The sequence below is a fragment of the Vulpes lagopus genome, chromosome 3 (assembly GCF_018345385.1).
Source record: "Vulpes lagopus strain Blue_001 chromosome 3, ASM1834538v1, whole genome shotgun sequence".
NCBI lineage: Eukaryota > Metazoa > Chordata > Mammalia > Carnivora > Canidae > Vulpes > Vulpes lagopus.
In genome coordinates this window covers 21,381,939-21,408,879 of record NC_054826.1, presented here as the reverse complement: position 1 = coordinate 21,408,879, position 26,941 = coordinate 21,381,939, and the positions used below count along the sequence as shown (strand labels likewise).

The window sequence follows — 26,941 nt, the reverse complement described above, 5'->3', positions numbered from 1 at the left end:
AATAGGGGTTTGTTTGGACAAAATACATTAATAGTAAAGGCAAGGCTTACTTGAAAACCATCGCTTTCCAGGGATACCATCACTTGGCATTTCTCCTTACCTTATACACCATGGTGTGCTTACATGTAGCAGTCAGTAGAAAGAATTTACCTCTTTCTGAAAGAGTAAGAATTTTCAATTTAATTTGTGAAAAATTTAAAATTTCTATACCCTTTTCCATGTCCAACTACTCCTCTAGAAACTTTTATTTGTATGGTACATTTATTTGTAAATATTTCTTTCTATTCTTAAAAAATTCAGCAGGATGCATAGGCCTTCCAAGGAGTAAGATGTCTGTGATGATTATATGAGGCTTGGTTTCCCTCAACTACAAGGCCTGGTTTCTTGTTCCTTTTCTTAAATGAAAAAGAAAAGAGCAGAGGTCCTGTGAGATCCCACACAGATCCAACTTTTAAACACAGCAAAACAATCCAAGCAGGTCTGTAACCACAGGAGATTGGAAAGTTCTGGAACAGCAGGTGACTTTTCTAACAAAGCTCACACAGTCTGGGTTAGGATAACCTGGCCACAACAGAGCAGAAGGAAAAACTTTTTTTTTTCCTTTTTAAAAAAGCAGCAGCTTAACTTGCTGGCTCAGCAAATGTTTTTCCCTATTATAGTTTGAAAAAGAACATGACTTGGAGGCCCTTTTACCCTTAGCCCTTCCTCCCGCCCCCGACTGTACCATTAAATTCTAGATACTGGGGTGACTAAAAAGGATAGGAAATAAATCAGTAATTGCAAAAAAACTTTCCCCCTATTTTACGCTTGGCAGCACATCCTTTCTTTTAAGTTGTTTATAATAATCAGTTCAAGAGTTTGCTCTGCTTGCAAGGTCACAGTCAGAGCGGGCAATGAACTTTGGACTATTGCTGGAGAGAGGTAAACAACAGGACTATAAATACCAGGGCTTCTGGCTGGGGCTTGGAAGAGCTGCAGAGCTGAGCAAAGAGAAGGGAAGCAGCCTGGTCAGAAGGGGTTGTGTAAGTAGGAACTTTGCATTTGCCAATATTTGATTCCTTTAGAGTTGGCTAAATAATTTGATTTTGAGTCTGATGAAATGTTTCCGTCATTTTTAAAGACAGGATAGATTTTTTAAAAAGGGAGATGGGTAAATAAAATAGAAATAATATAAAAGAAAGAGAACTAGAGTCTGGAATTGGGTGTGGTGGGTGAGATTCTGGCCCCGGGCACTAGGCAGTCCTCTGATTGCTGCCCTGCCTTCCACTTGAGGATGGGAGCAGGGGAGGCTGGAGAAAAGGAATGCTGTTACTCTGCAAACAGTCGTGTTGTTATATAAGCAGTATTGCGTGTTCAAGCTTAAATATCTCCCACTGAAAAACAGAGTGAGAACTCTAAGGAAAAATCAGCCCATGGATTTGAAAGGTAGAGACTGAAATATGGCCATTCTACATGCTGTAGAAATGTCCAGGGATATTGTGAGAGTTTCAGGAAAAATAAAGAGAGCTGGGGTGGCAGGTGGGAGAGAACAGGTTCTGTCCATTGTACAGAAGTGCTTGCCCTTAAAAGAGTTAAAACCCATGTCAAATCAGGTGGCCTGGAATTAAATGCGAAGTTTTGCAGTGTACAAGGTGAGTGGGGCTTTCAGGTGAATGAGGAAGGACCCTCAGATGTCAGTCTGAAGTTCAGGAAAAAGTTTCTGCATATTTTGCCTTTTAATGGGGAATTTAAAACAAATGTAAGCCTGTATTCGGTAAAAAAAAAAAAAAAAAACTAGTTTTGTGATTGAAAAGTGTTGAGATTAGTGAAATTCACAACTACTTTCAACAGCTTCCAATAATTCTCATTTACTTATCTTCATTATTTTATATGGCTATCTGATAGCTATAATTATAATCAAATGTTAATTATGTAAAAAATGATGTTAAGAAAATGAAGTTGAACAGCCTATTGATCATAACAAAAGAAGAAAATTTGTGTGAACTCCATAATCCACTACTCTCTGCCAATGACTTTATGCCTTTTTTTAATAAAAAAACTAAATGAGGGAAATGAGGGAAAAAAGTCTTTTCATTTATATTTAGCCCCTTGAAAGTGTATGTATATGGTAAAGTGAGCATACCAAGTGCTGAATTTATTCTGAAGATTCCATAATTACTGAAATTATATTCTAGAAAGTAGGGGAAATCTCTCCATTCTAGTAAGAAACAAAACAGCTTGAATTATTTTAATGTTCTCTTTGCCATCCTAGGGCATAAACTAACGAAACCCTGGCTACTGTAGTTGTTAGAAGTGATCTAATAGCTGAGAGATCATGTTTTGGATTTAGCAGAACTGGTTTGAATCCAGTCTCTTTTGTGACTTACTAGCTATGTGGAGTTGAACCAGATGCCTAACTCTCTCTTAGCCATGGTTTCCTGAGCTGCAGAAGAGGATGGTGATGGTCAGGATTAACTGACATGATATAGAGAGGTGCTTAATACCACTTGTGTAGAGTTCTGTAAATGCTTAATGAGTGGTTAGCTATAACGAGGGTAATTTGCACCATCAATATAAATACTAGGCTAAAGAAATTCCCTAGATTTAGTCCAGATATAGCCTCTATTTTTAAATATTAGGATCTTAAAGATATTAGAATAGTTGGGTGTCCTTAATAAATCATTTAGTTTTTTTTTTCTCTTCTCTTTTGTTAGGCTCTTATCAAGATATCCTATATAGGTAGGAATTTTGTTCGTGTTAAATGATGTGAAAGATAGTCAGGTTTTTGTTTATTTATTTTATTTTATTTTTTTAAAGATTTTATTTATTTATTCATGAGAGATACACACACATACAGAGAGGCAGAGACACAGGCAGAGGGAGAAGCAGGCTCCATGCAGGGAGCCTGATGTGGGTGGGACTTGATCCCAGGACTCCAGGATCACGCCCTGGGCCAAAGGCAGGCGCTAAACCACTGAGCCACCCAGGGATCTCCCTAGTCAGGTTTTTAAAACTTCTATCTATATGTACCAGTGCATGAGAGCCCCAGTCAATCTGATTCTAGCCTTTCTACACCCATCTTAATTTGGGGCTCACTCTAGGTAACTTATTCTGCATTCCCTCCCCTACCCCCTACAAAAGTTCTTTTGCTTATCCCAGTCTGAAAGTGTGCCAGCTTCCTAGTTCTAGAATGTTGTCCTGATCACTCTCCACAGACTTTTATATAAGAATAAGCTTGTTCCTTGGTGGATTTTTCTTTTCGGCTCATCTCTGCTGAATGTGTTCCTTATTTTCACCACCTCTCTATAAATCACCTATTTTATGTGTACCTGTCTACTGAGAGAGTTAGCCTTATTTGGGGCAATATTTCTAGTCAGATATTTAACTTTTCTACCCAGAGAGGGCATCTTTTTACCCAAGAGCATGCCACCTAGTCACAGGAACTTCCTGAAAGTCATGGTAGTCAATATGTAGACTGAGTGTAAATTGCAGTGAGCTTGGAATGATAGAGGGGCAGTTATTTGCGACTGTTTTCCTTGGTCAGGTGTTTTTCTTTGGTCCATATTTATCTGGGATGTGGTAGTAACATTTTGGCAGGTGCTTTTATACCTGAAAAGATTCAAATCCTTTATTGTTTACATAGAGCTAGACTTTAAAGAATAAGAGGAACAGAAGGGAGCTGTACCAAAGAGACTTATAAAAACAGAATGCTTGAACCTGAAGAGCCCCATGTAAGCCACCTTCAGGTTGGCAAATTGTCCCTTTTGCCATCTCTTTTCTTCCTGGGTTCTCTTTCCATGCTGACTTTTTCCATTTCTGTGCAGAACCCCCTACTTACCCTTTCCTTTTCTTAGATTGGTGGAGGATAGAAAGCAGCAGCCAGAACTTGGTGCATCTTAAAAACAAAATCATTTGTAGAATGTTATTTGGTTATAGGGGCTATCTCAAAATTTTTCTAAACTTTTATCTTCTCCTAGACAAGTACTTGGCTGCCTGTTCAGGCAAATCTCCATTGCATGCTTACTAAAATATCTTGCCAAGCCAGGTAGTTAGGAGATACTTTGATAACTCCTCTGCCTCTGGCTGATTTTCTACCCCATCTGGGAAGATTTGGTGCAAAGAGACCCAACATAATGAGGCTAGCAGCGCTGGGATAGAATTCACAGGCTAGGTACTGAGAGGAAGGTGAATTGGACTGGCTGGCTTTATAGAAATTCCTGGTGATGACTTTGAGGTCACCCGTGAAGATGACAGAAAGATTTCCTCTTTTACAGGACAACCCCAGCAATGTGGAGAAGCCTGGGGCTTGCCCTGGCTCTCTGTCTTCTCCCATGGGGAGGAGCAGAGAGCCAGGGACAAAGCTCCTTTTGTAAGCAACCTCCAGCCTGGAGCATAAGGGATCAAAATCCAATGCTGAACTCAAGTGGTAAAGTGACAGTGGTTGCTCTTCTTCAAGCCAGCTGATACCTGTGCATACTGCAGGCATCCAGGTGAGAGGCCTTCTGTGGTCTAGGATTTCTCAAGGGGAAAGCTATTAAATACATACATACATGAAATAAAAATAGAAATGGAAAAGATGTGTTTATTAGAAAAACTATACAAGTTTGCATAAAACATATTACAAGAAAGTATACTAGGAGGATATACAGCAAAAAATTTATAGTGGTTTTTCTGGGATTATAGAACAATTGTCTTCATTTTGTGGACCTATATTTTATAAATGTCCTACTAAATATATATTACTTGTATAAGGAAATATTCTAAAACATAATCCTGCAAATATGTTAGTTATTTTTATACAGGAAGCAAATACTGCACTTTGCTGGAGTAGAATCAACACTAGATTGCCACCAAATGTCTTGTGTCATTTAACATATATATGTGTATATAAATTATATGTATAACAAATGTTTTTTATTTGTTGGGTTATTCAGTATTTATTGGGAAGAATACTCTGTCAGATGGATTAAAAAAATACACACTTTGTATTATTAATTTGAGGACCAAATGAGCTATTTCTTGTGCAACCATTTGGTGTTTGGTATTAACTGAGCACAATTGCTCAATAAATTGAAAAAAACAGAAAGTTTTAATTTTTTATGACAATACAAAGAAGAGATAAGTAAAAAATAGTGAAAGAGTTTCATGTGAAAAATAGCAAGGAGAGAGAAGTCTGTAATAGAGTAAATGAGATTATTCCTTTTTGTGTATTTTTCCCAAATATTTTAGATTGGAAGACCTGCGGGTAAAGCTGGAGAAAGAAGGATTTTTGAACATCTCTTATGTTGTTGTTAATCATCAAGGACTCTCTTCTCAATTAAAATATATGTACCTTAAAAATAAGGTTTCAGAGCACATTCCTGTTTATCAACAAGAAGAAAATCAAACAGATGTCTGGACTCTCTTAAATGGGAAAAAGGATGACTTCCTCATATATGACAGGTATGTACATACACACACACACACACACACACACAGACCAAATTAAAATATAACCTGCTTTTCATTTAATAGTAAGTGATTTGAAATAAGAAATCTTCTTTTGTTTTATTACCAGGTACTCAGAGTGAGCACATTAGAATGTTTGGTTTTAATGTTTTTGAAATGACTCTTTTGTGCAAAGAATTCACCATTCTTGTAGGGAAATAGAGAAAATTAACTATACATTTTCCCCCCATAGATTGGCATCCTGAAAAAGAAGGATCAATTTGTATATCATGTACAAATCTAACTTGAGAATTTTGCAGATGAATAACTATACTTTGCAGACCACTTGCTTATCTCTACTCTGATTAACAGTATAAAAGCTACATACCTGAATTTCTGAACTATAGAGTATGTTAATCATTTATGTCAAATCTGCATAAATCTGCTTTTGATCCCATGAATGAATAAAACATTTGTATTTTGTTTTTTTTTTTTTTTAATTTTTTTATTTATTTATGATAGTCACAGAAAGAGAGAGAGAGGCAGAGACACAGGCGGAGGGAGAAGCAGGCTCCATGCACCGGGAGCCTGATATGGGATTTGATCCCGGGTCTCCAGGATCGCGCCCTGGGCCAAAGGCAGGCGCCAAACCGCTGCGCCACCCAGGGATCCCAAACATTTGTATTTTGAAGAAACCTCAGTGCTTACGTTATTTGATTAGTTGGTGCTATTTTTTTCTGACTTTTCAGAAATGGTGAAGCCAGACTCTGTTTAGGCCTAAGCCCTAATTCATCTTATTCTAAATATTTTTAATATTATATATTCTTTTAGGATTTCAAACTTCTAATTTAGATAGTTGCAAAGTGTAGCTTCTTGATATTCACATAATATTATATATGCTGGGTAAAATGTAGGCAAGAAGGACATTTCAACTCCACCATTTCTGAGAATACCAAGTATTATAGTTTAATTTCTTTCATTATACTGAAATTTTTTGTTGCATCAGATATATTTTTTAAATAAGTGGGACCAAGACATGAGGATCTTTTTTGTTGTACTGTGATTTTTTTCTTGTGTGGAATTTGTGCTGCCATAGCAGTTATGAAAACCTCATGTGATTTGCAGAGCCCAATTTATGATAGGTCGGTGGTTTGGGCATTGGTAGGTTTTATGTCTATTACCAAATTATATTTGACCAAGTCACAATAGCTAAACTATGTAGTTTTGATATTAATAGTGGCATATCTATAACATTTTGAAATGCTAGGGTTAGACTTACTGTTGTTGTGCTGTGACCTAAGCTGGTATTCAGTGTCAGGGAGCTCATTTGAGACCCCATTCAAGGAAATTTACTGAAGTTGTGAATGGGTCTTAAAAAGACCATTAAACACCCCCCCCCAAAAAAAGACCATTAAACCAACAATATCTAACCCAAACTGCTTGAGTACGATCATGATACAGAAAATATTGTAATGATATTGTATTTCTTTTTTTTTTTAGATGTGGCCGTCTTGTATATCATCTTGGTTTGCCTTACTCCTTCCTAACTTTTCCATATGTAGAAGAAGCCATTAAGAGGGCTTACTGTGAAGAGAAATGTGGAAACTGCTCTCTCACGGTATTTTATTTTTCTCAATTATTTTCACTGGGAGAAAAGAGAAAATCTTTTAAGAGATATCTAAATAAGTTAGTGTTTCATGACCAATTAGCTAATCAATGTTTCTGTTGGTATGCGAAAAATAAACGACAACAGTAATTTTTATAATTATCCCCTCTTTCTATTATGTAACATACTGTAAGACATCTTTACAAGATCTGTATTGCTGCTTTTATCTAGGAGGAGTTTGAAAACAAAAATCAGTGTAGATTGCATATTTCAAATACCACCAAATGATGTTGCATGTGTTCAAAGTGGTCAAAGAATTCAGCCAGCATAAAATAACATTATTGTAATAGCCTGAATATGTTCACACAAGAGCATAGTGATAGCAAAGCTTATTCATGGCATTACCCAAAATGGAATTGGGGCCCAGATAGCTACTTAATTTATCAAGGATGTAAAACTATCAGCTTTTCCGGGAAGCCCTTACACTGACTGCCTATTCTGTAGTTAGAATCGCCATGTTTATTTAACAGTGGAATAGATTTTTTTTAAAAGATTTTATTTATTTATTCATGAGAGACCCAGAGAGAAAGAGACACAAGCACAGGCAGTGGGAGAAGCAGGCTCCATGCTGGGAATTCGATGTGGGACTCGATCCCAGGTCTCCAGGTTCACACCCTGGGCTGAGAGCAGCACTAAACCACTGAGCCACCTGGGCTGCCCTGGAATAGTTTTTTTACTCGTTACCGATATTTCTCTCTTAACCGTGAGAATATTTCTTCCTTGTTAGGAGAAGCTCTCTTTTAAAATACTGTTTATAAAAAGATACTCAAGGAATGGATTTTAATTTATATTAACTAGCCTTCCCCTGTCCAATGTTGAAAATAATTCCAAACAGTTTTCCTTAATAGAGCAAATTGGCAAAATTTGAACTCAGGTTTAAAAATAATTCTGAATTTTATTTGTGAGCTATACATCCTTCAGATTTTTCCAGTTGTAAAAAAAGCAATCTCAATTTTTAATGAATTATTTAATTAACTAATTTAGTTGTTATGAAGCACAACAGATTAATTACTATAGTTATATAATTTTCCACATTTTAATCTTAATTATAATCCTATGAAACTTATTCTACCGCTTTTTAAAAAATTATTTTTATTTATTTATTTATTTATTTATTTATTTATTTATTAAATTATTCTACCGCTTTTAAAGATGGGAAGTCTGAGGTGCAAATAAAGAGTTAACTCAATGTTTAACTTCTATTAAGTGCTTATAAATGCTAGCTATATTGATTTCTCATAGTTTGGGTTTATTTTAGTATTTGGCATTTTTGCAAGTGCCTAATAGTATAATTATGTTCAGTTATATTGAAACAAATGCAGAAACACTTCCCATAACATGCTTAAAATTTACAAACCACTTGTGAATAGGAATAATATACCATATATATCTGATATACCAAAAAAATTAGAGTATTCCTATTTCATTGTGTCCTAGATGCCATTAATCATAGGACACCTTAATTTATGTACTATTAAAAAATGTTATCAGTAAAGGTAGGATGCAATGTTACCATCAACAGTAGGATGCATTCTGATTTTAAAAACAAAATGTGAAAAAAATACATTGTAAGATCAACAAAATATAGTAATTGATTTTTGAAATTAGACTACTATCAATCTGAACATTTAGAGCATTATGTAGTGCATTTTAAACATTTATCAGCTTGTTACTAAGTTTATCAAATTTTGTGTATTATTGAATTCTCAAAAGTGAAGGAAACAAAACTAAAGGGCAACCTATGGAATGGGAGAAGGTACTTGCAAATGACATATCTAATAAAGGGTTAGTATGAAAAATATATAAAGAACTTCTAAAACTCAACACCAAAAAATCTGAATAATCCAATTAAAAAATGGGCAGTACACATGGACATTTTTTCAAAGAAGAAATTGTTCTGGTTTAGCACTGCCTTCAGCCCAGAAATGGCCACATTACAGATGGCCAACAGACACATGAAGAAATGCTCAACATCACTGATCATCAGGGAAATACAAATGAACATGGGGAGAACAAAAAGAGAGGCAAATCAAGAAACAGACTCTTAATTGTGGAGATCAAACCAAGAGTTGCTGGACGGAGGGATGGGGATTAAGGAGGGCACTTATGATGAGCACTGGGTGTTATATGTAACTGATGAATCACTAAATTCTACACCTGAAACTAATATTGCACTGTATGTTAACTAGCTGGAATCTAAGTAAAAACTTGGAAAAAAAATAAAAAGAAATAAGATAAAATAAAAAATAAAGCAAAAAAAAAAAAAAAAGAAAGAAAAGAAAAAAGAAACAAATGAGCAAAGGGAGAAAAGAGAGAGAGGCAAACCAAGAACCAGAAACAGACTCTTAACTACAGAGAACAGACTGATGGTTACCAGATGGATTGGGTTAAAAAGGTGATGGGGATTAAGTAATTCATTTGTTGTGATGAGCACCAGGTGTTGTATGGAAGTGTTAAATCACTCTATGGTATGCCTGAACCTAATATTACACTGTTGTCTTTTTTTTTTTTTTTTTTGTATATATTTTTTGAAGTTCGATTTGCCAACATACACTGTTGTCTTAACTGGAAATTGAATAAAAACTTTAAAAATTGCATTAAGTTTTCAAAAGTAATTCAGAAATAACCAAAAAATATAGCATTTAATAATTGTATGCAAAATCCAGTAGAATTTTTAACTTTTCAAAACACTGAATCATACCACTTAGAAAATCAGTTTGAGAGACCACATTCTCTCTAACTTTACTTACAAATCACTCTAGGTAGAAGTTTCATATGATATTGCTGTATCTGTAAGCTTTGAGCCTATGATGTATGGGCACACGAAACAATAAAAAAAGACTTGCAGCAAATTAACAGATTGATGCAGAATGGAATCTTTTGCTCAGTGGAAATGCGCAGTAATTTGCTACTTGCAGCTGACAGCTCTACAGTAGAGACACAGTAGCAAAATTAGTGAAGTTCAAAACATTTCCTGACATAAGCTGAGGCATGAAAAACAATCCATTTTGAGGAGAGTTTATTGGCATTTTTGAGCTCTCAGAGAGAATTGGTTTGCTTCAGAATATAACATTAAATTTGAACAGAGGAGTAGATTGACACAGGTGTAAAAGGGTCCATGTAGTTCTACTGCTTTTAAGATTTGGTATTTGTTTAATGTAAGTTATTTTAGCCAGTTTTAGTTTTACTTTTGCAGATGTAAGTTCAGTGGTTTGCTTTCATTTTAAGCCTTACGTATCTCTTAAATTCTTCAGAATTCTTAAAAATCTGGGAAATTCTCTTGGTGAGGAAAATTTGAATTCAGCTGTTGATTTAACCAGTATGGAAACTTAGGTGAACTGTTGAATTTTAATTGTCTTATGCTCTATTTTGTCTACTTGCAAAACATTAATGTTAATTCTTTTGTGAGATGCTTGAGGATTCTTTGGTTAAGTGCAAACTTTGCACAAGGAGCACTTTATAATTAGGTATAATGGGAACCAAATTTTTTAAAAAGGCTAGGTGTTGAAACTGATATCAATTTTTTATCTCATTAATAAGAGGCTAGAAAAACAAAGCAAGTTCAATCCTAAGTAGCTGGTTTGAATTTTACATATGTTAGCTCTACAGATAATTTTTTGTGCACTTCTGCTAAATCTATACACTTGTTGATAAGTAATTATAAATTTGTTCTAGGTCCTGGAAGATGAAGAGGTCTGTAAAATGGTATCTTCAGGCACTGTGGAAAGCACAACTGAGGCTCCCCAGCCACATCCCCATGACCACCACCTTCACCATCATCATCATCATCATCATCATCACAAGCATTGGCATCAGCCTCATGAGAATGATGAGCTTTCAGAGAATCAGCAACCAGAAGAACCAGATGTTTCCGAGCATCCTGCACCTCAAGGCCTTCATCGCCACCATAAGCACAAGGACCACCAGAGACAGGGCCACCCAGACAACTGAGATATGCCAGCAGGAAGTGAAAGTTTACAACTTTCTGTTCCACAAAATCAGCTCTGACGAAAGGGATGTAGAAACCAGTTACTCTGCAAATTGCCTAGAGATTCAGGGTTGGCCCCTAGCAGCTGATGCTGACACTGACGACATCTGATATTTGAAAAGACAGGGTCTGCAATCACCTGACAATGTACAGAAACCCTCCCCTCTTTATGCAGCTGACAGGGACTTTGGGCAGAGGAGAACGTCATTGAGTCTTGACAGTGACGTTGGCCTCCAGCTGCATGACAAGCAAGTCAGCAGCTCAGGCCCACAGAAGCCAGCACCAATTGAAGCTGAAAACATAAGACCAAAATGTGAAAATGACTTCCATACTAAATACTTTAAATAGGATATATTCCCCCAGTCTAGACAATTTCATTTCCAGCTTTTTACAAGCTACCACAATAATAATGATCCAAAAATAAGAATTGGATTTGTACAAAGAAATCTATTATATTGGCCTCCAAATTTTAAAATTTAAGTCAAAGAAATTTTGACCCAAACCATATTTTCATTATTTTATTATAAAAGGTGATTGCAGCATTTGGTTAATATGTCTTTCTTTTTCTTTTTCCAGCATTCTACTTGCATTAATGAAAACAGAGACATAAACTATGACCTAGGGGTTTCTGTTGGATAGTTAGCAATTTAGAATGGAGGAAGAACAACCAAGACATGTTTTCCATTTTTTTCTTTACTTATTTCTCAAAAAAACATTTAGTCTTTTTAATCTTACATTTTTAACTGATTAAACCTTTAAAGAACTCAGTGAATTCTATCTTTTAGGTTCCAGAAATACTGACACAAATATTTTAAATATCCATTTACACTTTGTATATCTAAGAGTCATATCTTGGTTTTTACTATCACATATACATGAAGCCTTTATATCTTGTTTCTTTATCTAGCATTGTATCACTCTCTTTAAACTTTGAGATAGTCTATCTTGAAAGTTGTAATGGAAAAGATAAAAGAATGTCTATATCTTGATTGCTTAGAAAGTATTTCCATAGTCAATGATGGTTCAATAGGTAAACTAAGTCCTATAAACCTGACCTCCTATATGGTTAATACTATTAAGCAAGAATGTAGTGCATAATTGACCAAATGTGGATTTGTTTAAATAAACTCAATTTAAAAAGTTTAAAGCTCTCTTTTCTCATTATTATTTAGGCAATATGTTAATGATATAGGTAAATTTTCAACTGCTTTTAGAGAAATTGAGTAGCCACTAATGAATTTACTGCCCTAATCAAAACCGTCTACGCTTAAGATAAGAACCTTTGCCAATAGGTTTAAGTTGAGAATCTTTGTCAAGAGAGAGGCGTTGCTCTAAATCGTGAATGGTATTACGAAGAACTGCAATCTCTTTGTTTTTTTCTTCTTGAAGATGTTGAAGCTTCTAAATAAAACAAATAAATTTGTTATTGCTATTTAGAAATAGTAAGATTGAATACAAGACACAATAAAACAACAACAAAAACTGCATTTCTGGTTTAAGTAGATATTTTAAAAGACAGCTTAGGGGCAGCTCCGGTGGCTCAGTGGTTTAGCGCCGCCTTCCGCTCAGGGTGTGATCCTGGAGACCTGGGGTCCGGTAGCACGTCAGGCTCCATGCATGGACCCTGCTCTCCCTCTGCCTGTGTCTCTGCCTCTCTCTCTCTCCTCTCTGTGTATTCTCGTGAATAAATAAATAAAATCTTTAAAAAATAAATAAAAGCTTATTTTGAAAGGTTATAATTTTATTTTTAGGAGGCTTATGGAGTAAAACTGGAATAAAGATATCAAAATATATATTAGTACCATTTCTTCTGATTTATTCCCTCCTCTCTATATAGCTGAAAGTTATAAACCATAAAGGAGGAGCTGAACAAAAATCTATTATCTGAGTGCCTAAATAACTTCAAAATAGTAGGTCAACTTGAGTTCAGACTATATTATAGAATTCCTTAGATGGTCCAGAGTCAAAGAACTTCTCTAACATTTTAATTTACTGCTAAGATTTATTATTTTAAATTGAAAGTGAATTTTAAAGATTTTATTTATTTATTTTACACACACACACACACATACACACACAGAGGTAGAGAGAGAGAGAGGGAGGGAGCATGCTTCTACCTGCATGCATTTGGGAGGGGCAGGGGGAAGGAGAGGGAAAGGGAGAGGGAGAGAGAGAGAGAATCTCTCAAGCAGATTCCACGTGGAGCGCATAGCTGGATGGAGGGTTCAATCTCATGACACTGAGATCATGACCTGAGCTGAAATCAAGAGTTCGATGCTTAACTGAGCCACCCAGGCACCTCAAATTGAAAGTGACCTTTAAAGATTATTCAAAACTCAGTACCTTTCTGATTGTGTGATATATTTTAAGAAAAACTGTTAAGTACATTAATAGTAAATACTAGATAGCTTTTATAGAAACACATTAAAAAGATTATTTTCTTAAGCAATAGCTAAGGAAGAAAATCTCACATACCCTTCTGTAGATACTCTGTGGCAAAATAGTAGAATCTGGATATGGTTTTGATTTAGTTTGAACTCTTGCTAGTTTGGCATCAAACTGAATCAAGTTTAAAAAGAAAGTTAATTGAGAACATTCTAGCTAGACAACTAGAAACAATTATTTCTATAGCTCTGAGCATAATCCATTATATTTTTAACACACCTATAATTTAAGTATATTCTCTGTATAACATAAGATACAGAAGTCTTTCTTTAAGAAACAGTTTTTAAGAAAGAGCAAAGAACACTCAATCAAGAGTAATTTTGCTGCATGTTAAAATTACCTGGAGAGTTTTTTAAAAGTACCAAAATGCCTGGGCAGTATGTTAGAGATTCTGGGATAGAGTCAGCATAATCTTTTTGTTAAGACATTAGGTAGAGAATCTAGATAAGCAGGATTGGGAATCTAGTTAACTTAAAGATGGATAAAAATATTTTCATGTTACCATGAATGTCCTTTTATAAAAAGAAAACATAGTGTAGTCAATAGTCATGGGATAAGAACTCATTAACACTTCTGTAAAACCCTTGAGGCTAAGTAGTAGAATTTGGATACCATTTTGTTGATTTAGTTTGAACTCTTACTGGTTTGACATTAAACTAATCAGGTTTAAAAATTCTCATAGGTCATTCTTACAGGTCATACACACACATACACACACACACACACACGTGTATATATATATATATATTTTTTTTTTTTCTTCAAAATCTTCCATTATAATTCTTCCCTACAGGCTGAGTTCAGTGTAGTCTCTCTGTGGTCTAAACACAAACTGTGAGATTGGATTGTGTTCTGGTTTATGGAGGGAAATGGATATCTACAATGAAGAAGAACAACGAAGAGCGTTCTATGTATCAGTACAACAATAGACTTGGGCTCCAGTGACAGAGTACAGATATCAAACAAAATGCACATTTTCAGTAAATGGATTGGAAGTTGATGGTAGATCTTGAAACATAGCCTATTGTATCTCAGTGGGCTATTCAGCCCATCCTCTCTGTGGGTTGTGGGCATACTTGACCAGAGATGGTAGCAGCAGCAAAATGCCTCTCAAGTCAACATCAGTCCCCTTTTGCTCAAACATTCTACAGATTTCACCATTGTACCTCACCAAGAGATACCAAACTTTCATGAACATGAATAGGAAGTTATCTTAATGAAGCTGGTGAATTCTGACTACATAAGGTAAAGTGGGAGTCAGGTTGGGAAAGAGCAATGGAAGAATGATGGACATGGAGATGACTAGAAGCAAGAAAAAAATTTTAAAGAACAAATATATTGTCAAAACATCTATGTCTTTGAGATTCTGACATAGGTTAAATAACCTCCTGAAAAGGCTTTGGAGCCTAGAACTGTAGCCTTTGATATGCACTATTTGAAGTCCCTTTAACATTAAAAAAAACTGGTTTGTCTGCCCTTATAAGTATTTTCTATACATTTATTAGGGAGCCACTTACCAATTTTTAAAAGCTGAAGGAATTTCTAATTGATTTACTGTGGTACCACAGTTTCTGCTGAGGAGAGAAAAATGTTAAGGACTAGAAACATTCTCTCCACTGCTGGAATGGTAGTCCTATGAAGCTTACATAGACTCAGCTGCAAAGTGTGGGGAAATCTTGAGTTACAAATCTCCAGTCTCAGAGGAAACAGTACCCTCTGTGGAAACCAGGACCCTTTGAACAACTGAAGAGTCCTACCTTCGGGCCAAGTGCTAAAAGGCAGGGTAGCTACCATTATCTGATGTTTGAGAACTGCTTGTGATGGAGAGTGAGGCTGTGTGTGTGTGTGTGTGTGTGTGTGTGTGTGTGAGTTGGGTCTACTTCTGAAATTTATCTCACTGTGATGAAAAAAACCCAAAGTCCAGTCTCGACTAAGAGATGCATCTTCAAATTTAGCAGACTTGTGCACTTACCTCTAATTGTAATTTGATTATTTCACTTTGTTTTTCCTTTTCTTGAGTTCTTAACTTTGCATTTAACTCTGAAATTTCCAGCTCCTTTTTCTCTATCAGTTCTTTATGTTTTTCTTCATTTGACTCAACTGAACAAAAATTAACTCATCTTAACATTTCAAAAAGCTTATAAGCTTGTATTTCTTAGCATTTTAAATAATCTATAAGATAAATTTTATTAATAAAAACATATCTTTTAGAAACCATTCGTATGCAGGGTAGCTTTTATATATTTTTGATAAGCCCATGCAAAATGCTTGAGACATAAAGATTACCCATGAAATGCTTTTTTAAAAAATATTTTATTTATTTATTAGAGAGAGAGTACAAGCTGGGGAGAGGGGCTGGGGTGGGGGGGTGGAGAAGCAGGCTTCTTGCTGAGCAGGGATCCCAATGCAGAGCTCTGTCCCAGGACCCTGGGATCATGACCTGAGCCAAAGGCAGACAATTAACTAACTGAGCCACCAAGGCACCCCCATGTAGTGTTTTCTAAAAAAAACTATTTATTCATGAGAGACAGAGAGAGAGAGAGTGAGGCAGAGACATAGGTAGAGGGAGAAGCAGGCTCTATGCAGGGAGCCCAACGCAGGACTCCATCCCAGACGAGGTGATCATGCCCTGAGCCAAAGGCAGATGCCCAACCACTGAGCCACCCAGGTGTCCCATGAAGTGTTTTTGAACAAATAAACTGACCTGTATTCTTAAGCATCAGTTATATATATATATGTAGTGTACACACACACACACACACACACACACACACACACACACGTACAAACATTTATGAGAGAGAATAAATAGGAGACTTAGTGGTTAGAGAGGTTAGAGAGAGACACAAAGCCTGGATTCCTAGGTACAGAGGGCTCCAAATTACTGGATGGTTTTAGAGCTGCATGATTATTCTACATGATTAGGCCTCTGTCATAGTCACACCACATGTCTATGCTTCATCAAATTTCCTCTTCTCTCAACTTTCCTATTCCTATTAATGACACCATATCATCCAGGATGGGAGCCTCAAGGAAATTTCTGACTTTACGAAGAAAAGAAAATCAATTATTGATTAGCTCCACTAACAAAGGTTCTCCATCCAGGACCAATCTACTACTTATTTAGTTTCAAGCCTGGGTTTTCCTCACTTGGACTGTGTCCAGGCTCTCAATCACAAGTCCCTACACCCTACATGCTGTTGCCCGATTAGTCTTCCTAACGCACACCTCAAAGTATGGCCATCACCTTCTCAAGAACTTTTAATCACTTCCCATTTTTTATCTTACAATTCAAGGGATCAAAGAATCCAGCCCTAGCCACGGTTTTAGGCTTCTCTTGCTAACCTTTCCGTGGGAGCAAAGAAAAGGTAGGAAATGGACTATTATTCCCTAGAATGTCCTATGTCTCCCCCTCTATATGTCTTGGCTTTTATTTTCTCTCTGCTGAGACTCTTTTTTCCATTTTCCCCAATGAATTTGAGCCATATTGAGTCTATAGGATCAGGGCATAGTACTTAACCATATTGAAAGACAGAAGTTAAAAAAAAAAAAAGAAAAACAGAAGTTAGTCACTTTGATAAAATTCAGTTTAGAATTTTTTCCTTTATTGTTTGTGTTTTTTAATTCTTTCTAGGAAGTTGTGGCTAACTCAGGTTCACAAAGATTATCTTCTATGCTTTCTCCTAGAAGTTTATAGATGTAGAAGTATGAGCCATACTATGAAAAGTTTTTATTATTTTCATGAAACCAGTTAATTCAAAATAAGTTCATAAAACCTGCTTTAGTGAGAGAAGGAAATTTCATTACTGAAATAATATTCCATATGCAGGGTGTATAAATATCAAAGTTATTAATTATACATTTCACTGTAATCTTGTAAGGACATTAACTGCTTCATATTAAGTAATGTTAAGTGTAAAAACCATAAATCTAGTTTAGAAATGTTGTAATTTATATTGAATAAATATATAGAAAGGTACAAAATTATATTAAAATTTATCAAGGCAGGGACATTGGAGTGGCTCAGTTGGTTAAGTGCCTGCCTTCAGCTTCAGGTCATGATTCCAGGGTCCTGGTATTGAGCCCCCACATCAGTCTCCCTGCTCAGTGGGCAACTTGCTTCTCCCTCTCCCTCTGCCGCTCCTCATGCATGTGCTCTTTTGCTCTCTCTTACATAAATAAATAAAATCTTTCAAAAAATGTATCAAGGCAACGTTCATTCAAGAATATTGGCAATTACTGAAAGAAGTCCATGCATGCATTTAAATTATTTAATTATGTCTTAATATTCAGTAAGCTGAAAACAAAAAACTTACTTCTCTCCTGCATGTCCTGATGAAGTTTCCTTATTTCTATCTTATGTCCCTCCTCTTTGATTTTCATTTCACTCAAAAGTTTGGCAATATTATTCTGATATTCCTAAAGATTAAAATATATATTCATTCCTCAATTAAATGTGTACACAACTTTCCATTAATTAGAAAGGTGAAATTCTCAAAGTTTATGTTAATTTTTAATATGTAATCATATCTAGAGGGGAAAGATATTGTCAATTGCTTGAATAATCAGCTTTAAGAAGGATCAATTTCCGGTCCAAGGAGATAGAAACCATCTAGAGACAATGTCTTATCTTTGCTTCCTGAATACTCGTCATCACTATTTATCATAGATGCTCAAAATATTTTGTTAATTGTATGAATAAATGCCACGATAGCATTAAAATATGTCCACTAAAGCCAATGCTATACTTTAGAGCCAATAGAAGGTTCTGTTTGGTAACTGGCAACCCTAACTTAACATAGATGAATCCTGTGAATGTGGCCTTAAGTTCTGTTTCTGAAAATTATATATACATTCCTAATTCCCAGAAGGAGGTTAAACACTATCCATGGTAAGGGTTAGCTTTATGAGGAGGAGGCTAGAGAAGGATGAATTTGGGAGTTGAGAAGTTCTCAACAGGTGCCTGAGATTGGTTTCTTAGATTGCTGAAGCACAGAAGTGATTATTGCACTAATGGGGAGAGAGGCATTCAGAGATGTGTTGGGAAGTGAAAGCCCCCAAAGATAAAATTTACAATTTTTCCAGAGGGATGTTTCTACATAAAGAAACCACTCACAGCCTAAGATGTAGGTAGGAAAAAGGAAAGAAGAAAGAATATAAGTAAAGTAGGACACTAATAAAGGTACATTAATGAAGGCAAGAGGTTCAAGAAAAGCTTCTAAAGTAAACATCATAAAAGCAGGGACGTTGTTTTTACTCCCCATTGTATCTCCAACTCCTAGTGTATATCTCTAGATAATATTTGTTGAATGAATAAGATGCCAATAAGAATTATTTAAGTAAAATCTCCTAGCCTAGACCCAGTAAATGAGTTTTTAAAGATCCATTAACTTTCTGAAATTGTATGAAAGTTAGACACAGGTATGTATGCATGTGTACCATTGAGCGCTTTTTCTCAGAAAGTGTTCATGGCTTTCTTTCCTTCCTTCCTTCCTTCCTTCCTTCCTTCCTTCCTTCCTTCCTTCCTTCCTTCCATCTTCTATTTCTTTCCTTATTAAATATTTTATTTATTTATTCATGAGAGACACACACACAGAGAGAGAGAGAGGCAGAGATATAGGCAAAGGGAGAGGCAGGCTTCCTGCAGGGAGCCCGATGTGGGCCTGAATCCCAAGTCCACGGGATGATGCCTTGAGCTGAAGGGAGATGCTCAACCACTAAGCCACCCAGGCATCCCTGTTCCCAGCTTTCAACAGGTATTCAGGGGGTATTGAGCAGGTTAGATATCTATAACTAAAAATAGAGGTATATTTGCCGAGATGATATAAGTTCAAGGGGATATAGTGCGGATACCTACTTGTGCTACTCATCCTGCCTGGCAACTTGTAGGAATAGGCAAACCTATCTAATCATTGGCTTTGATTTAAGCTTGGTAGATGAATATAGGGGTGAATCTCATAAATTGCCATTTTTCACATGCATGTATCTAGATTTCTAGGTGGGCAGCTACAGAGTGGCTTTCATAAATTACTCCCAACTCAACTAGATGCACTAAGCATTTGCTGCTCTGAGAAACCCAAGAGATAAATCTATGTTTTCATTCCTCATTGATTTTGCTGCCTGAAGATGCCACCACTGAAATGGAAAGCTTCCATTAATTTGGAAAGACAGGATTTTCACTCTAGCCTCCAGGCATAAAGGTTATTTTAATGTATGGGCTCAGGCCCGGCTATACCTCACTAGGTTCTTCCCCCCAACTTTAGCTTGTGTTAGTTCTGAGGAATCTGATTCTTTCTAAGGGGACCAAGTTGTAACAAATTATCCTTGGTTGCTTTCTTTTCATTTTCCTTCTGGGAACTATAAATTTCAAGGGGTAGCCCCCTGGTTGTGTTTTTGTTTTTATAAAACTTAAGGATCTTCTATATACAAGTTACAAAACCTCTTCCAGACTTAAAAATAAGGACATTTAGTACCTCTTGCGTTTTTTCCTAGAGAACAGTTCTCCATATGTTTTAGATGTGCCTGGACATTTTGTATCAGAGACTTCTCATTGGATTGAGGTTATTTTTAGCTTGCTTTGAACAGCTGCTAATTAAGAACTTCTGAATCTTGGATTATAGTGTTTTCTCTTTAATTTCCACCACTTTGAAAACTATAGTACCCTAGGCAAAGCAACATTCTATGGCTTAATATTTTAGAAGAGAAAGGCAAAAATTTCTCCCACTTCTCTTTCTGCCCCAGAATATATATACCCTTTTACGTATATAGTTGAGCTTTAAAGGCAAATATGAAAAGAATGGGAAAGAAAAAAAAAGGCATAAAGGAAAGCAAAAATAAAGGGTGGTATATATTCCATAGATATTTAAATTATCTCAAGTGAGGGAGCATGTTGAATTTGGAAATGATCCTTCAAGCTGGAGTTCTCAGGCTGATACAGATCCAATTTGAGTTTTAGAAATCTTAGGTCTGTCAGAGTTTGACATATTGGCTCTTGGGAGATGAAAAAAATGATCATAATATGCCTCACAAAGGGCAGGGGGAACTGATATTTACTCAGTACTTTTTATGTTCTAGGCATTGTGTTATCTGTTTTATAATTGTTGCCATATGCCATTTCTACAGAAGAAAAGAAAAAGTAACAGAGGGTATGCTAGCCTTTGGGAGATAAAATAATTGGTGATACACATAAAAATCTCCCTTCATTTGGATTATGTGATAAATTGCAATGGATTACTCAAGTTAGAAAGATTAAAGATTTATTTATTCTATAATAAAAAGTTTAAAAGTGTTAATTAATAGAATATACTCTAGGGGTGTCTGGCTGGCTCAGTCAGTGGAGCATGCTGATTCTTGATCTGGGTGTTGTGGATTTGAGCCCCACACTGGGTGTAGAGATTACTAAAAATAAAATCTTTGAAAAAAAATAGGGTATACTCTACAGTAAAAATTCTATTAATGTAATTTAAAAACATGTAACAAAAGAGTTGCATTTCTTTTTTGTGGAAAGAAAAAGTAATGTAAGTGATATATTAGTGTATTATAGTCTGCAAAGAGACCAGAATCCTTCAAACTCTTATTTCTTTAAAAATCCTGGCACACATATACATATCTATTTCCTCTCCAAATTTTGGCTGTCTTTCTAAATGAGAACAACTCCCCTTGTTTTCTAATTTGAGAAGACAAATGCTCTACAGGAATTTCATTGATTATAAAAATACATAAACTCACCTGTTCATGAGATTTTAACTTTTCTTTCATAAGATCAGCATTTCTTTTTAGTTGTTCATTTTCACCTGTGTAAAAATCACCAGATGGCATCCTAGTACGTAGCATTTTTTAATTAATATGACTTTTTACCAATAGCCTTCAGTAACTGTAACATTATAAATAAAGCAGGTGTATGGTTAGATTGATCCATATTTGAGGATTAGTCTAATTGGTATTACAGAATGGGTAAGGGAAATAAAACCACTGCCAGAAGAGAAGATAAGTGATAATTTAAGCTAGATATCTAAGCTAAAAATGGAGGAAGGTTGTATCCTATAGCAACATTGAGAGCATAGTTAAATTCACTTAATGTCTTTTCACGTAAAACTTAAATAAGAAAAAAAATGAATGAAATGTATTAATGTTTTGCATCTTTAATTTGCTCTATTGTTTCAGACCTACCATAGTTGGTATCTTTTTGTGTATAACCAAAAATCATCTCCTGACTCAGGATAATAAAGAAGGAGCAGTGCTTGACAAGTTTTTGTACTCATTCTTGTTAACTTCTAGGCATTTTAAGGAAAAGCAGATATACTTAGACCAGGAAAGAGCCCATTCTGATATAGGTGTGATGAGGATTCAAAACAAAGCTAGGATCTGTATGTAAGACAGACATAAAAGGTGCTCAGAGCTAAAATTAGGCCAGGAATAGCATGGTGCACCCAGATTGTAATTCAAAACCATTGTGAAATAGAGTCCAGGGCTTGAGTTCAGTGACTAACTGGGACAAGTGACAAGGCTGAATCAGACACTAGACCGGGATAACATTATTTCTAGATCTGAATTATTTAGAATCAGTTGTCAATATCCATAAAATAACTTGCCAGAATTTTGATTGGGATCATACTAAATTTATAGATCAAGTTGGGAAGAACTGACATCTTGACAATATTGAGTCTTCCTATCCATGAACATAGACTATTTCTCCATTTATTTAGTTCTTTTTTGATTTACTTCATCAGATTTTTTTTTGTTTTCCTTATATAGATCGTATACATATTTTGTTATATGTATATCTAAATATTTCATTTTGGGGCTGTCAATGTATATAGCATTGTGTTTTAACTTCAAATTTCATTGCTGTATATTGGAAAGCAATTAATTTTTGTATATGGACTTTGTATACTGCAACCTTGCTGTAATTGGTTATTAGTTCCAGGTTTTTCTTTTTTTCCCCCAAATATTGGGATTGTCTACATAGATGATGTCATCTATGAACCAAGACAGTTTTGTTTCTTCCTTTCCAATCTGTATACCTTTTATTTCCTTTTCTTGTCTTATTGCATTAACTAGAACTTCTAGTTCAATATTGAAAAGGAATGGTGAGAGAGGCTATTTTGCCTTATTTCTGATCTTAGTGGGAAGCCTCTAATTTCTCACCACTAAGTATGGTATTAGCTGTAGGCTTTTATAGATTTTTTTTTTTAATTAAGTTGAGTACATGCCCTCTATTCCTAGTTTACTGAGATTTTTTTTTTTTTTTTAAATCATGAACGGGTGTTGGATCTTGTTAAATAGTTTTTCTGCATCTACTAATAAGATCATCTTTTCAGTCTGTTGGTGCTCTGGATTAAATTAATGGATTTTTTTTAAATTAATGGATTTTTGAATGTTGAACCAGTCTTGCATACTTGAGATAAATCCCACTTTGTGGTAGTATATAAACCTACCAATGTATACTAATAACACAGTATATGTGACCTAAATTGAATTTAAATAAAAAATTTTTAAAAACCTACATTGGTATTTGAAAACACTTTTTCAAATGAATTACTTGTTTTTTTACTTTTGTGTGACAAAATAACATGCAAAATTGTTTTATTGTTGTTTGTACTTTTTAAAAGGATTTATTTATTTATTTTAGAGAGAGAGGGAGTGCATGTGCATGCAGGAAGGAAGGGGAGAGGGACAGGGAGAGAGAAACTCAAGCCTACTTTACTCTGAGCACTGAGCCTAGTGGAGGGCTCGATTTCCAGACTCTGAGATCATGCCCTGAGCTGAAACTGAGTCAGAGGCTTACCTGACTGCACCACCCAGGTGTTCCTGTTGTTTGTACTTTTGTTGTGTTGTTGTTAAGAAAGTCATTTAAATCTTTATTTCTTTATATAGTATCTGAGGTTTCCATATTGGTTAAAAAGATACCTCACAACTCTAGGTTGAATCCTGGATACAGCTAGTGTTCTATCCTGAATTTTAAGTTTTTATTGTTCTTTTTTACATTGAAGTCTTATCCATCTGGAATTTATTTCTAATGCGGTGGGAAAGAGTCCAACTTTCTTTTCTCCTAGATGGAAAGCTAGTCGTGCCAGTACCATATGTTAACATGCCACTCTTTTTCCAATAAATTGAAATATTTTTTGTGTCATATATTTTTAAAATTTTCAAACTACTTTCAATTTGAGCAATAATTTTTTCTTTAGGAGTAAACTAATCATTGATTAGCTTCCTTTCTCAGATAATTCTTTTATAGCTATTATCTTTTTAAAAACATTATAGTGAGTGACCAATTTTGATTAATCATTTTGCTTACGATGATTGATTGATTCTGTATAGTAAAGTCATACTATACATAATAATGTCTTTTTGAAAACTTACCCTGATAGAGTATAAAGGTCTAAGTAAATTCAAGTAATTCAGGTTTAGTTCAGACATAAAAAAAAGCAATATTAAATTGTAAGAAATTATCTAGAGATAATTGGCAAAAATAAGCTTGAATTCTACTGATTTTAGAGGTGCTTTGTGTTTACAGCTGATTTAATGTTTCTCTTCTCCATGACATCCTGCCCATGTGTTTGAATTCCTAAATTAAATTCCTGAATTCTCTTTCCATGAACAAAAATCTCTGAATCTTGTTTTCTTTGCCCGGTAGTAACTAACCATGTTAGATGGAAGAATGATACTATCTGTCATACAATGAATTACTGGGGTTCTCCTAAACTAGCATATAATATACAGTAATATAATATAGGAGAAATCCCTATCATTTTGATATGTTGTGATGAATCATACTCTATTTCTAAGGACCTATATCCATGCTTTTAACTCCAAACACACATTACTTCAAAGACTGAATATTATATCTGTGAAAAGATTGTATCCTTGACCACTGGTCAATACATCTTTTTTTTTTTTTTTACAAAAAATAACTATAATTCAGTAATGAATATTTTAACATTAACTTCCTGGGACTTCAAAATAACTTTAATATCTGGCCGATGTTTTATTTGAACAAAATCTTGGGAAGAACTAAGTTAAATACCATTTGGCTCCTAGAATAAGAGGATTGTAAGGATAATGAAAACTCACAAATTTTTAAGTGCAGTTAGGTATATTTAGTCACAGAGAAGGGAAAAGTTGTTCTGAACCATCAGCATTGAGATGGCAAAATGAAATCTCAAACCAGGCGTGTGATGGCATTCAAAGGGTGAAAACAATGAACAGACTGCTAGAGCCAAGAAAAGTGAAAAATCTATGGGACATAAGGGTCAGAAGTCTGTAGGACTAAGCCAAAAATAAATAAATAAATAAAAGGCATTGGAGATGGTATTCTCTATTACCCTTCTTGATCTCTAGAACAGCTTTTAGTGGTGTATTGTTGGTAAAAAGAATCCTTTCTGTTCTGTACTGCAGATACTGTTTGACAATGTAAATGTGAAGTCTTAATATATTTTTATATTTGTTTCATCAACACTTGAAGAAATATCTTAGGGTAAGGCAATGGGAGGGGGAGTAAGAACTAATAGTAATTCTTAAAGATAAATTTCAATGAGAATATTATAAAGACAATAAGGAATATTATGCCAAAGTAAATAAATGGTATGTAAGATCATTATTATGTTTTACCTACACTTGTAAAGTACTTTCTTTATGATAGAAATAGAGGGCTAAAATGAAACATTCTTATTTGATGTTTTATGTTGGGAGGGACTTTGAAGGCAATTTCATCTATATCTCCAATATAGTAGAGGAAAGTCCCAGTGCACTGTAGCTAAGTCAGAACAGGACAAAACACTTGGTTGCTTTGTCCATTTTGTCAATGAATAGGCACATATGGGTTTAGCATGACTAGCAAAAATAAGGTAAGCTGAAGGTGTTGGCTTCATTTACACAAACATAGCCTCAGTTTATGATAAAAAATTAAACTATCACTGCAGTTTGAATAGTTTATTTATTCATCATGTAACTACTAGTAGATAACTACCCTTCAAAACTGAACAGAAGGACATTAAAGACCAAGAGTACTCCCAAGAATAAATATTTCTAAACTTTTGAAATAATAAGGAGAATTATGGCCTATTATAAAACATTCTCTGATGTCCCTGTCAGAATATGACTGAATTGTTCCATTTAGTGGTATTTCTTACTTCATAATAATTTAGCAAAGTAGGATTTGGTAGTGAGGAGTCCTGGTGTTAGCAGATGAATGTTAGACCAGACTTAAAAGAAACTTACTGTTAATGATGTAAAAACTATTTTTAAAGATACTCAGATATTACATAATTTTAAAGATTTTTTTCTAACTTACCTTTCAAATTATGTTGAGACTCAATGGTCTGTTGTAGCCCTTTTATCATACTATGAAGAGTATCACATTCTAAAATATGAAAGACATATTTATTCAAAAATTATTTGTTTTCATTTTGGAACTATTCTCTCAAAGTTGAAAGACTTAAATAAAATACTTAATTAACAATTATGAGAGCTTAATAAAACAACCACCTATCTCAGAGTAAATAATGTAATAAGTACTTTTTAATTACCCTTGAAATCAAATGCATTCTGGGATTTGGTCATGAGTTTTCTATGCACAATAAATTCAGCATAGGAGGGATCTCCCGCTCCACATGCTTTAGCAATAGTTTCCCTAGATGGAAGGCACACTTGGACATGTCTGGGTGCCTGCATTCCAAGCATTTATCCCCTGATATGTGAATATTAGCTTTCAATATATTCTTGGTTATAACTAGTAGTAGCTAAACCTTTGGTCGGTAGCAACACAGATGGAATTTTCTGTAATCCAAGCAGTCTACTTGGCTGTAAGCTCCAGGATATCAGGGGCTATTTTCTGTTTGTTCACCATTTCTCCCTAATATTTAGAGTAGTGTCATTCCATAAACATTTGCCAAGTCATTGATCGACAGACAGGTAATATTCTAGTAAACTGAAGCAAGAAGGGGTAAGTGGAAAAGCTCTGGTCTGAAAATAACATATATTTGTATTCTAAGTGCTTTGCAAATATTGAATAATTTATCCCTCCTAACCTTATGATGTAGGTTCTAGTGTTTGCTTCATTTTATATATTTGGAAACTGACACACAGAAATTTAGTAAATTGCCCAAGATCACATTTATAACTAATAAGTGGTAGAGCTACAATTGGAGCCTTAGCAGTCCAGCAATAAAGTCTATGATTTAACTACTTTAGTACCACAAAGAAGACCAGCTAAGGAGCACTCCTTTAGAGTAATATGAGTAGGTTGGAGGCCCTGGAGAGAGGGTAGGAACAGTATTAGAGAAAGACTCTTGATGATGGTTATTGCTGTTGCATTTTTACTAGAAGGTTAGGGAGCACAGGTTGCACTAGTTTAAGCTTACAATTATACTAGGTAAATATATAGTGATGAAAATATCACAAAAGAATAACAATTTTAAAATATTAAAACTTGTAAA

General features: G+C 35.0%; 2 protein-coding genes across 2 annotated transcripts in view; one reads left to right on the top strand and one right to left on the bottom strand.

Moving 5' to 3' along the window:
• The first annotated feature begins 869 nt into the window (after window positions 1-869).
• Window positions 870-12,203, top strand: LOC121487256 (selenoprotein P). Its single transcript, XM_041748774.1, has 5 exons — window positions 870-1,022; window positions 4,254-4,469; window positions 5,209-5,421; window positions 6,907-7,024; window positions 10,748-12,203. The coding sequence occupies exons 2-5, from the start codon at window positions 4,267-4,269 to the stop codon at window positions 11,375-11,377; spliced, it is 1,164 nt and encodes a 387-aa protein (XP_041604708.1). The 5' UTR covers window positions 870-1,022; window positions 4,254-4,266; the 3' UTR covers window positions 11,378-12,203.
• Window positions 12,204-12,311: 108 nt separating this feature from the next.
• Window positions 12,312-26,941, bottom strand: part of CCDC152 (coiled-coil domain containing 152) — a 42,701-nt gene continuing 28,071 nt past the window's right edge. Inside the window, exons 4-9 of the mRNA XM_041748470.1 lie at window positions 25,798-25,866; window positions 21,234-21,298; window positions 17,822-17,924; window positions 15,478-15,605; window positions 13,536-13,619; window positions 12,312-12,461 (exon numbers count right to left, since the gene is read on the bottom strand). Of these exons, the coding sequence (XP_041604404.1) occupies window positions 12,312-12,461; window positions 13,536-13,619; window positions 15,478-15,605; window positions 17,822-17,924; window positions 21,234-21,298; window positions 25,798-25,866 (599 nt within the window). The remainder of the gene's footprint in view (window positions 12,462-13,535; window positions 13,620-15,477; window positions 15,606-17,821; window positions 17,925-21,233; window positions 21,299-25,797; window positions 25,867-26,941) is intronic.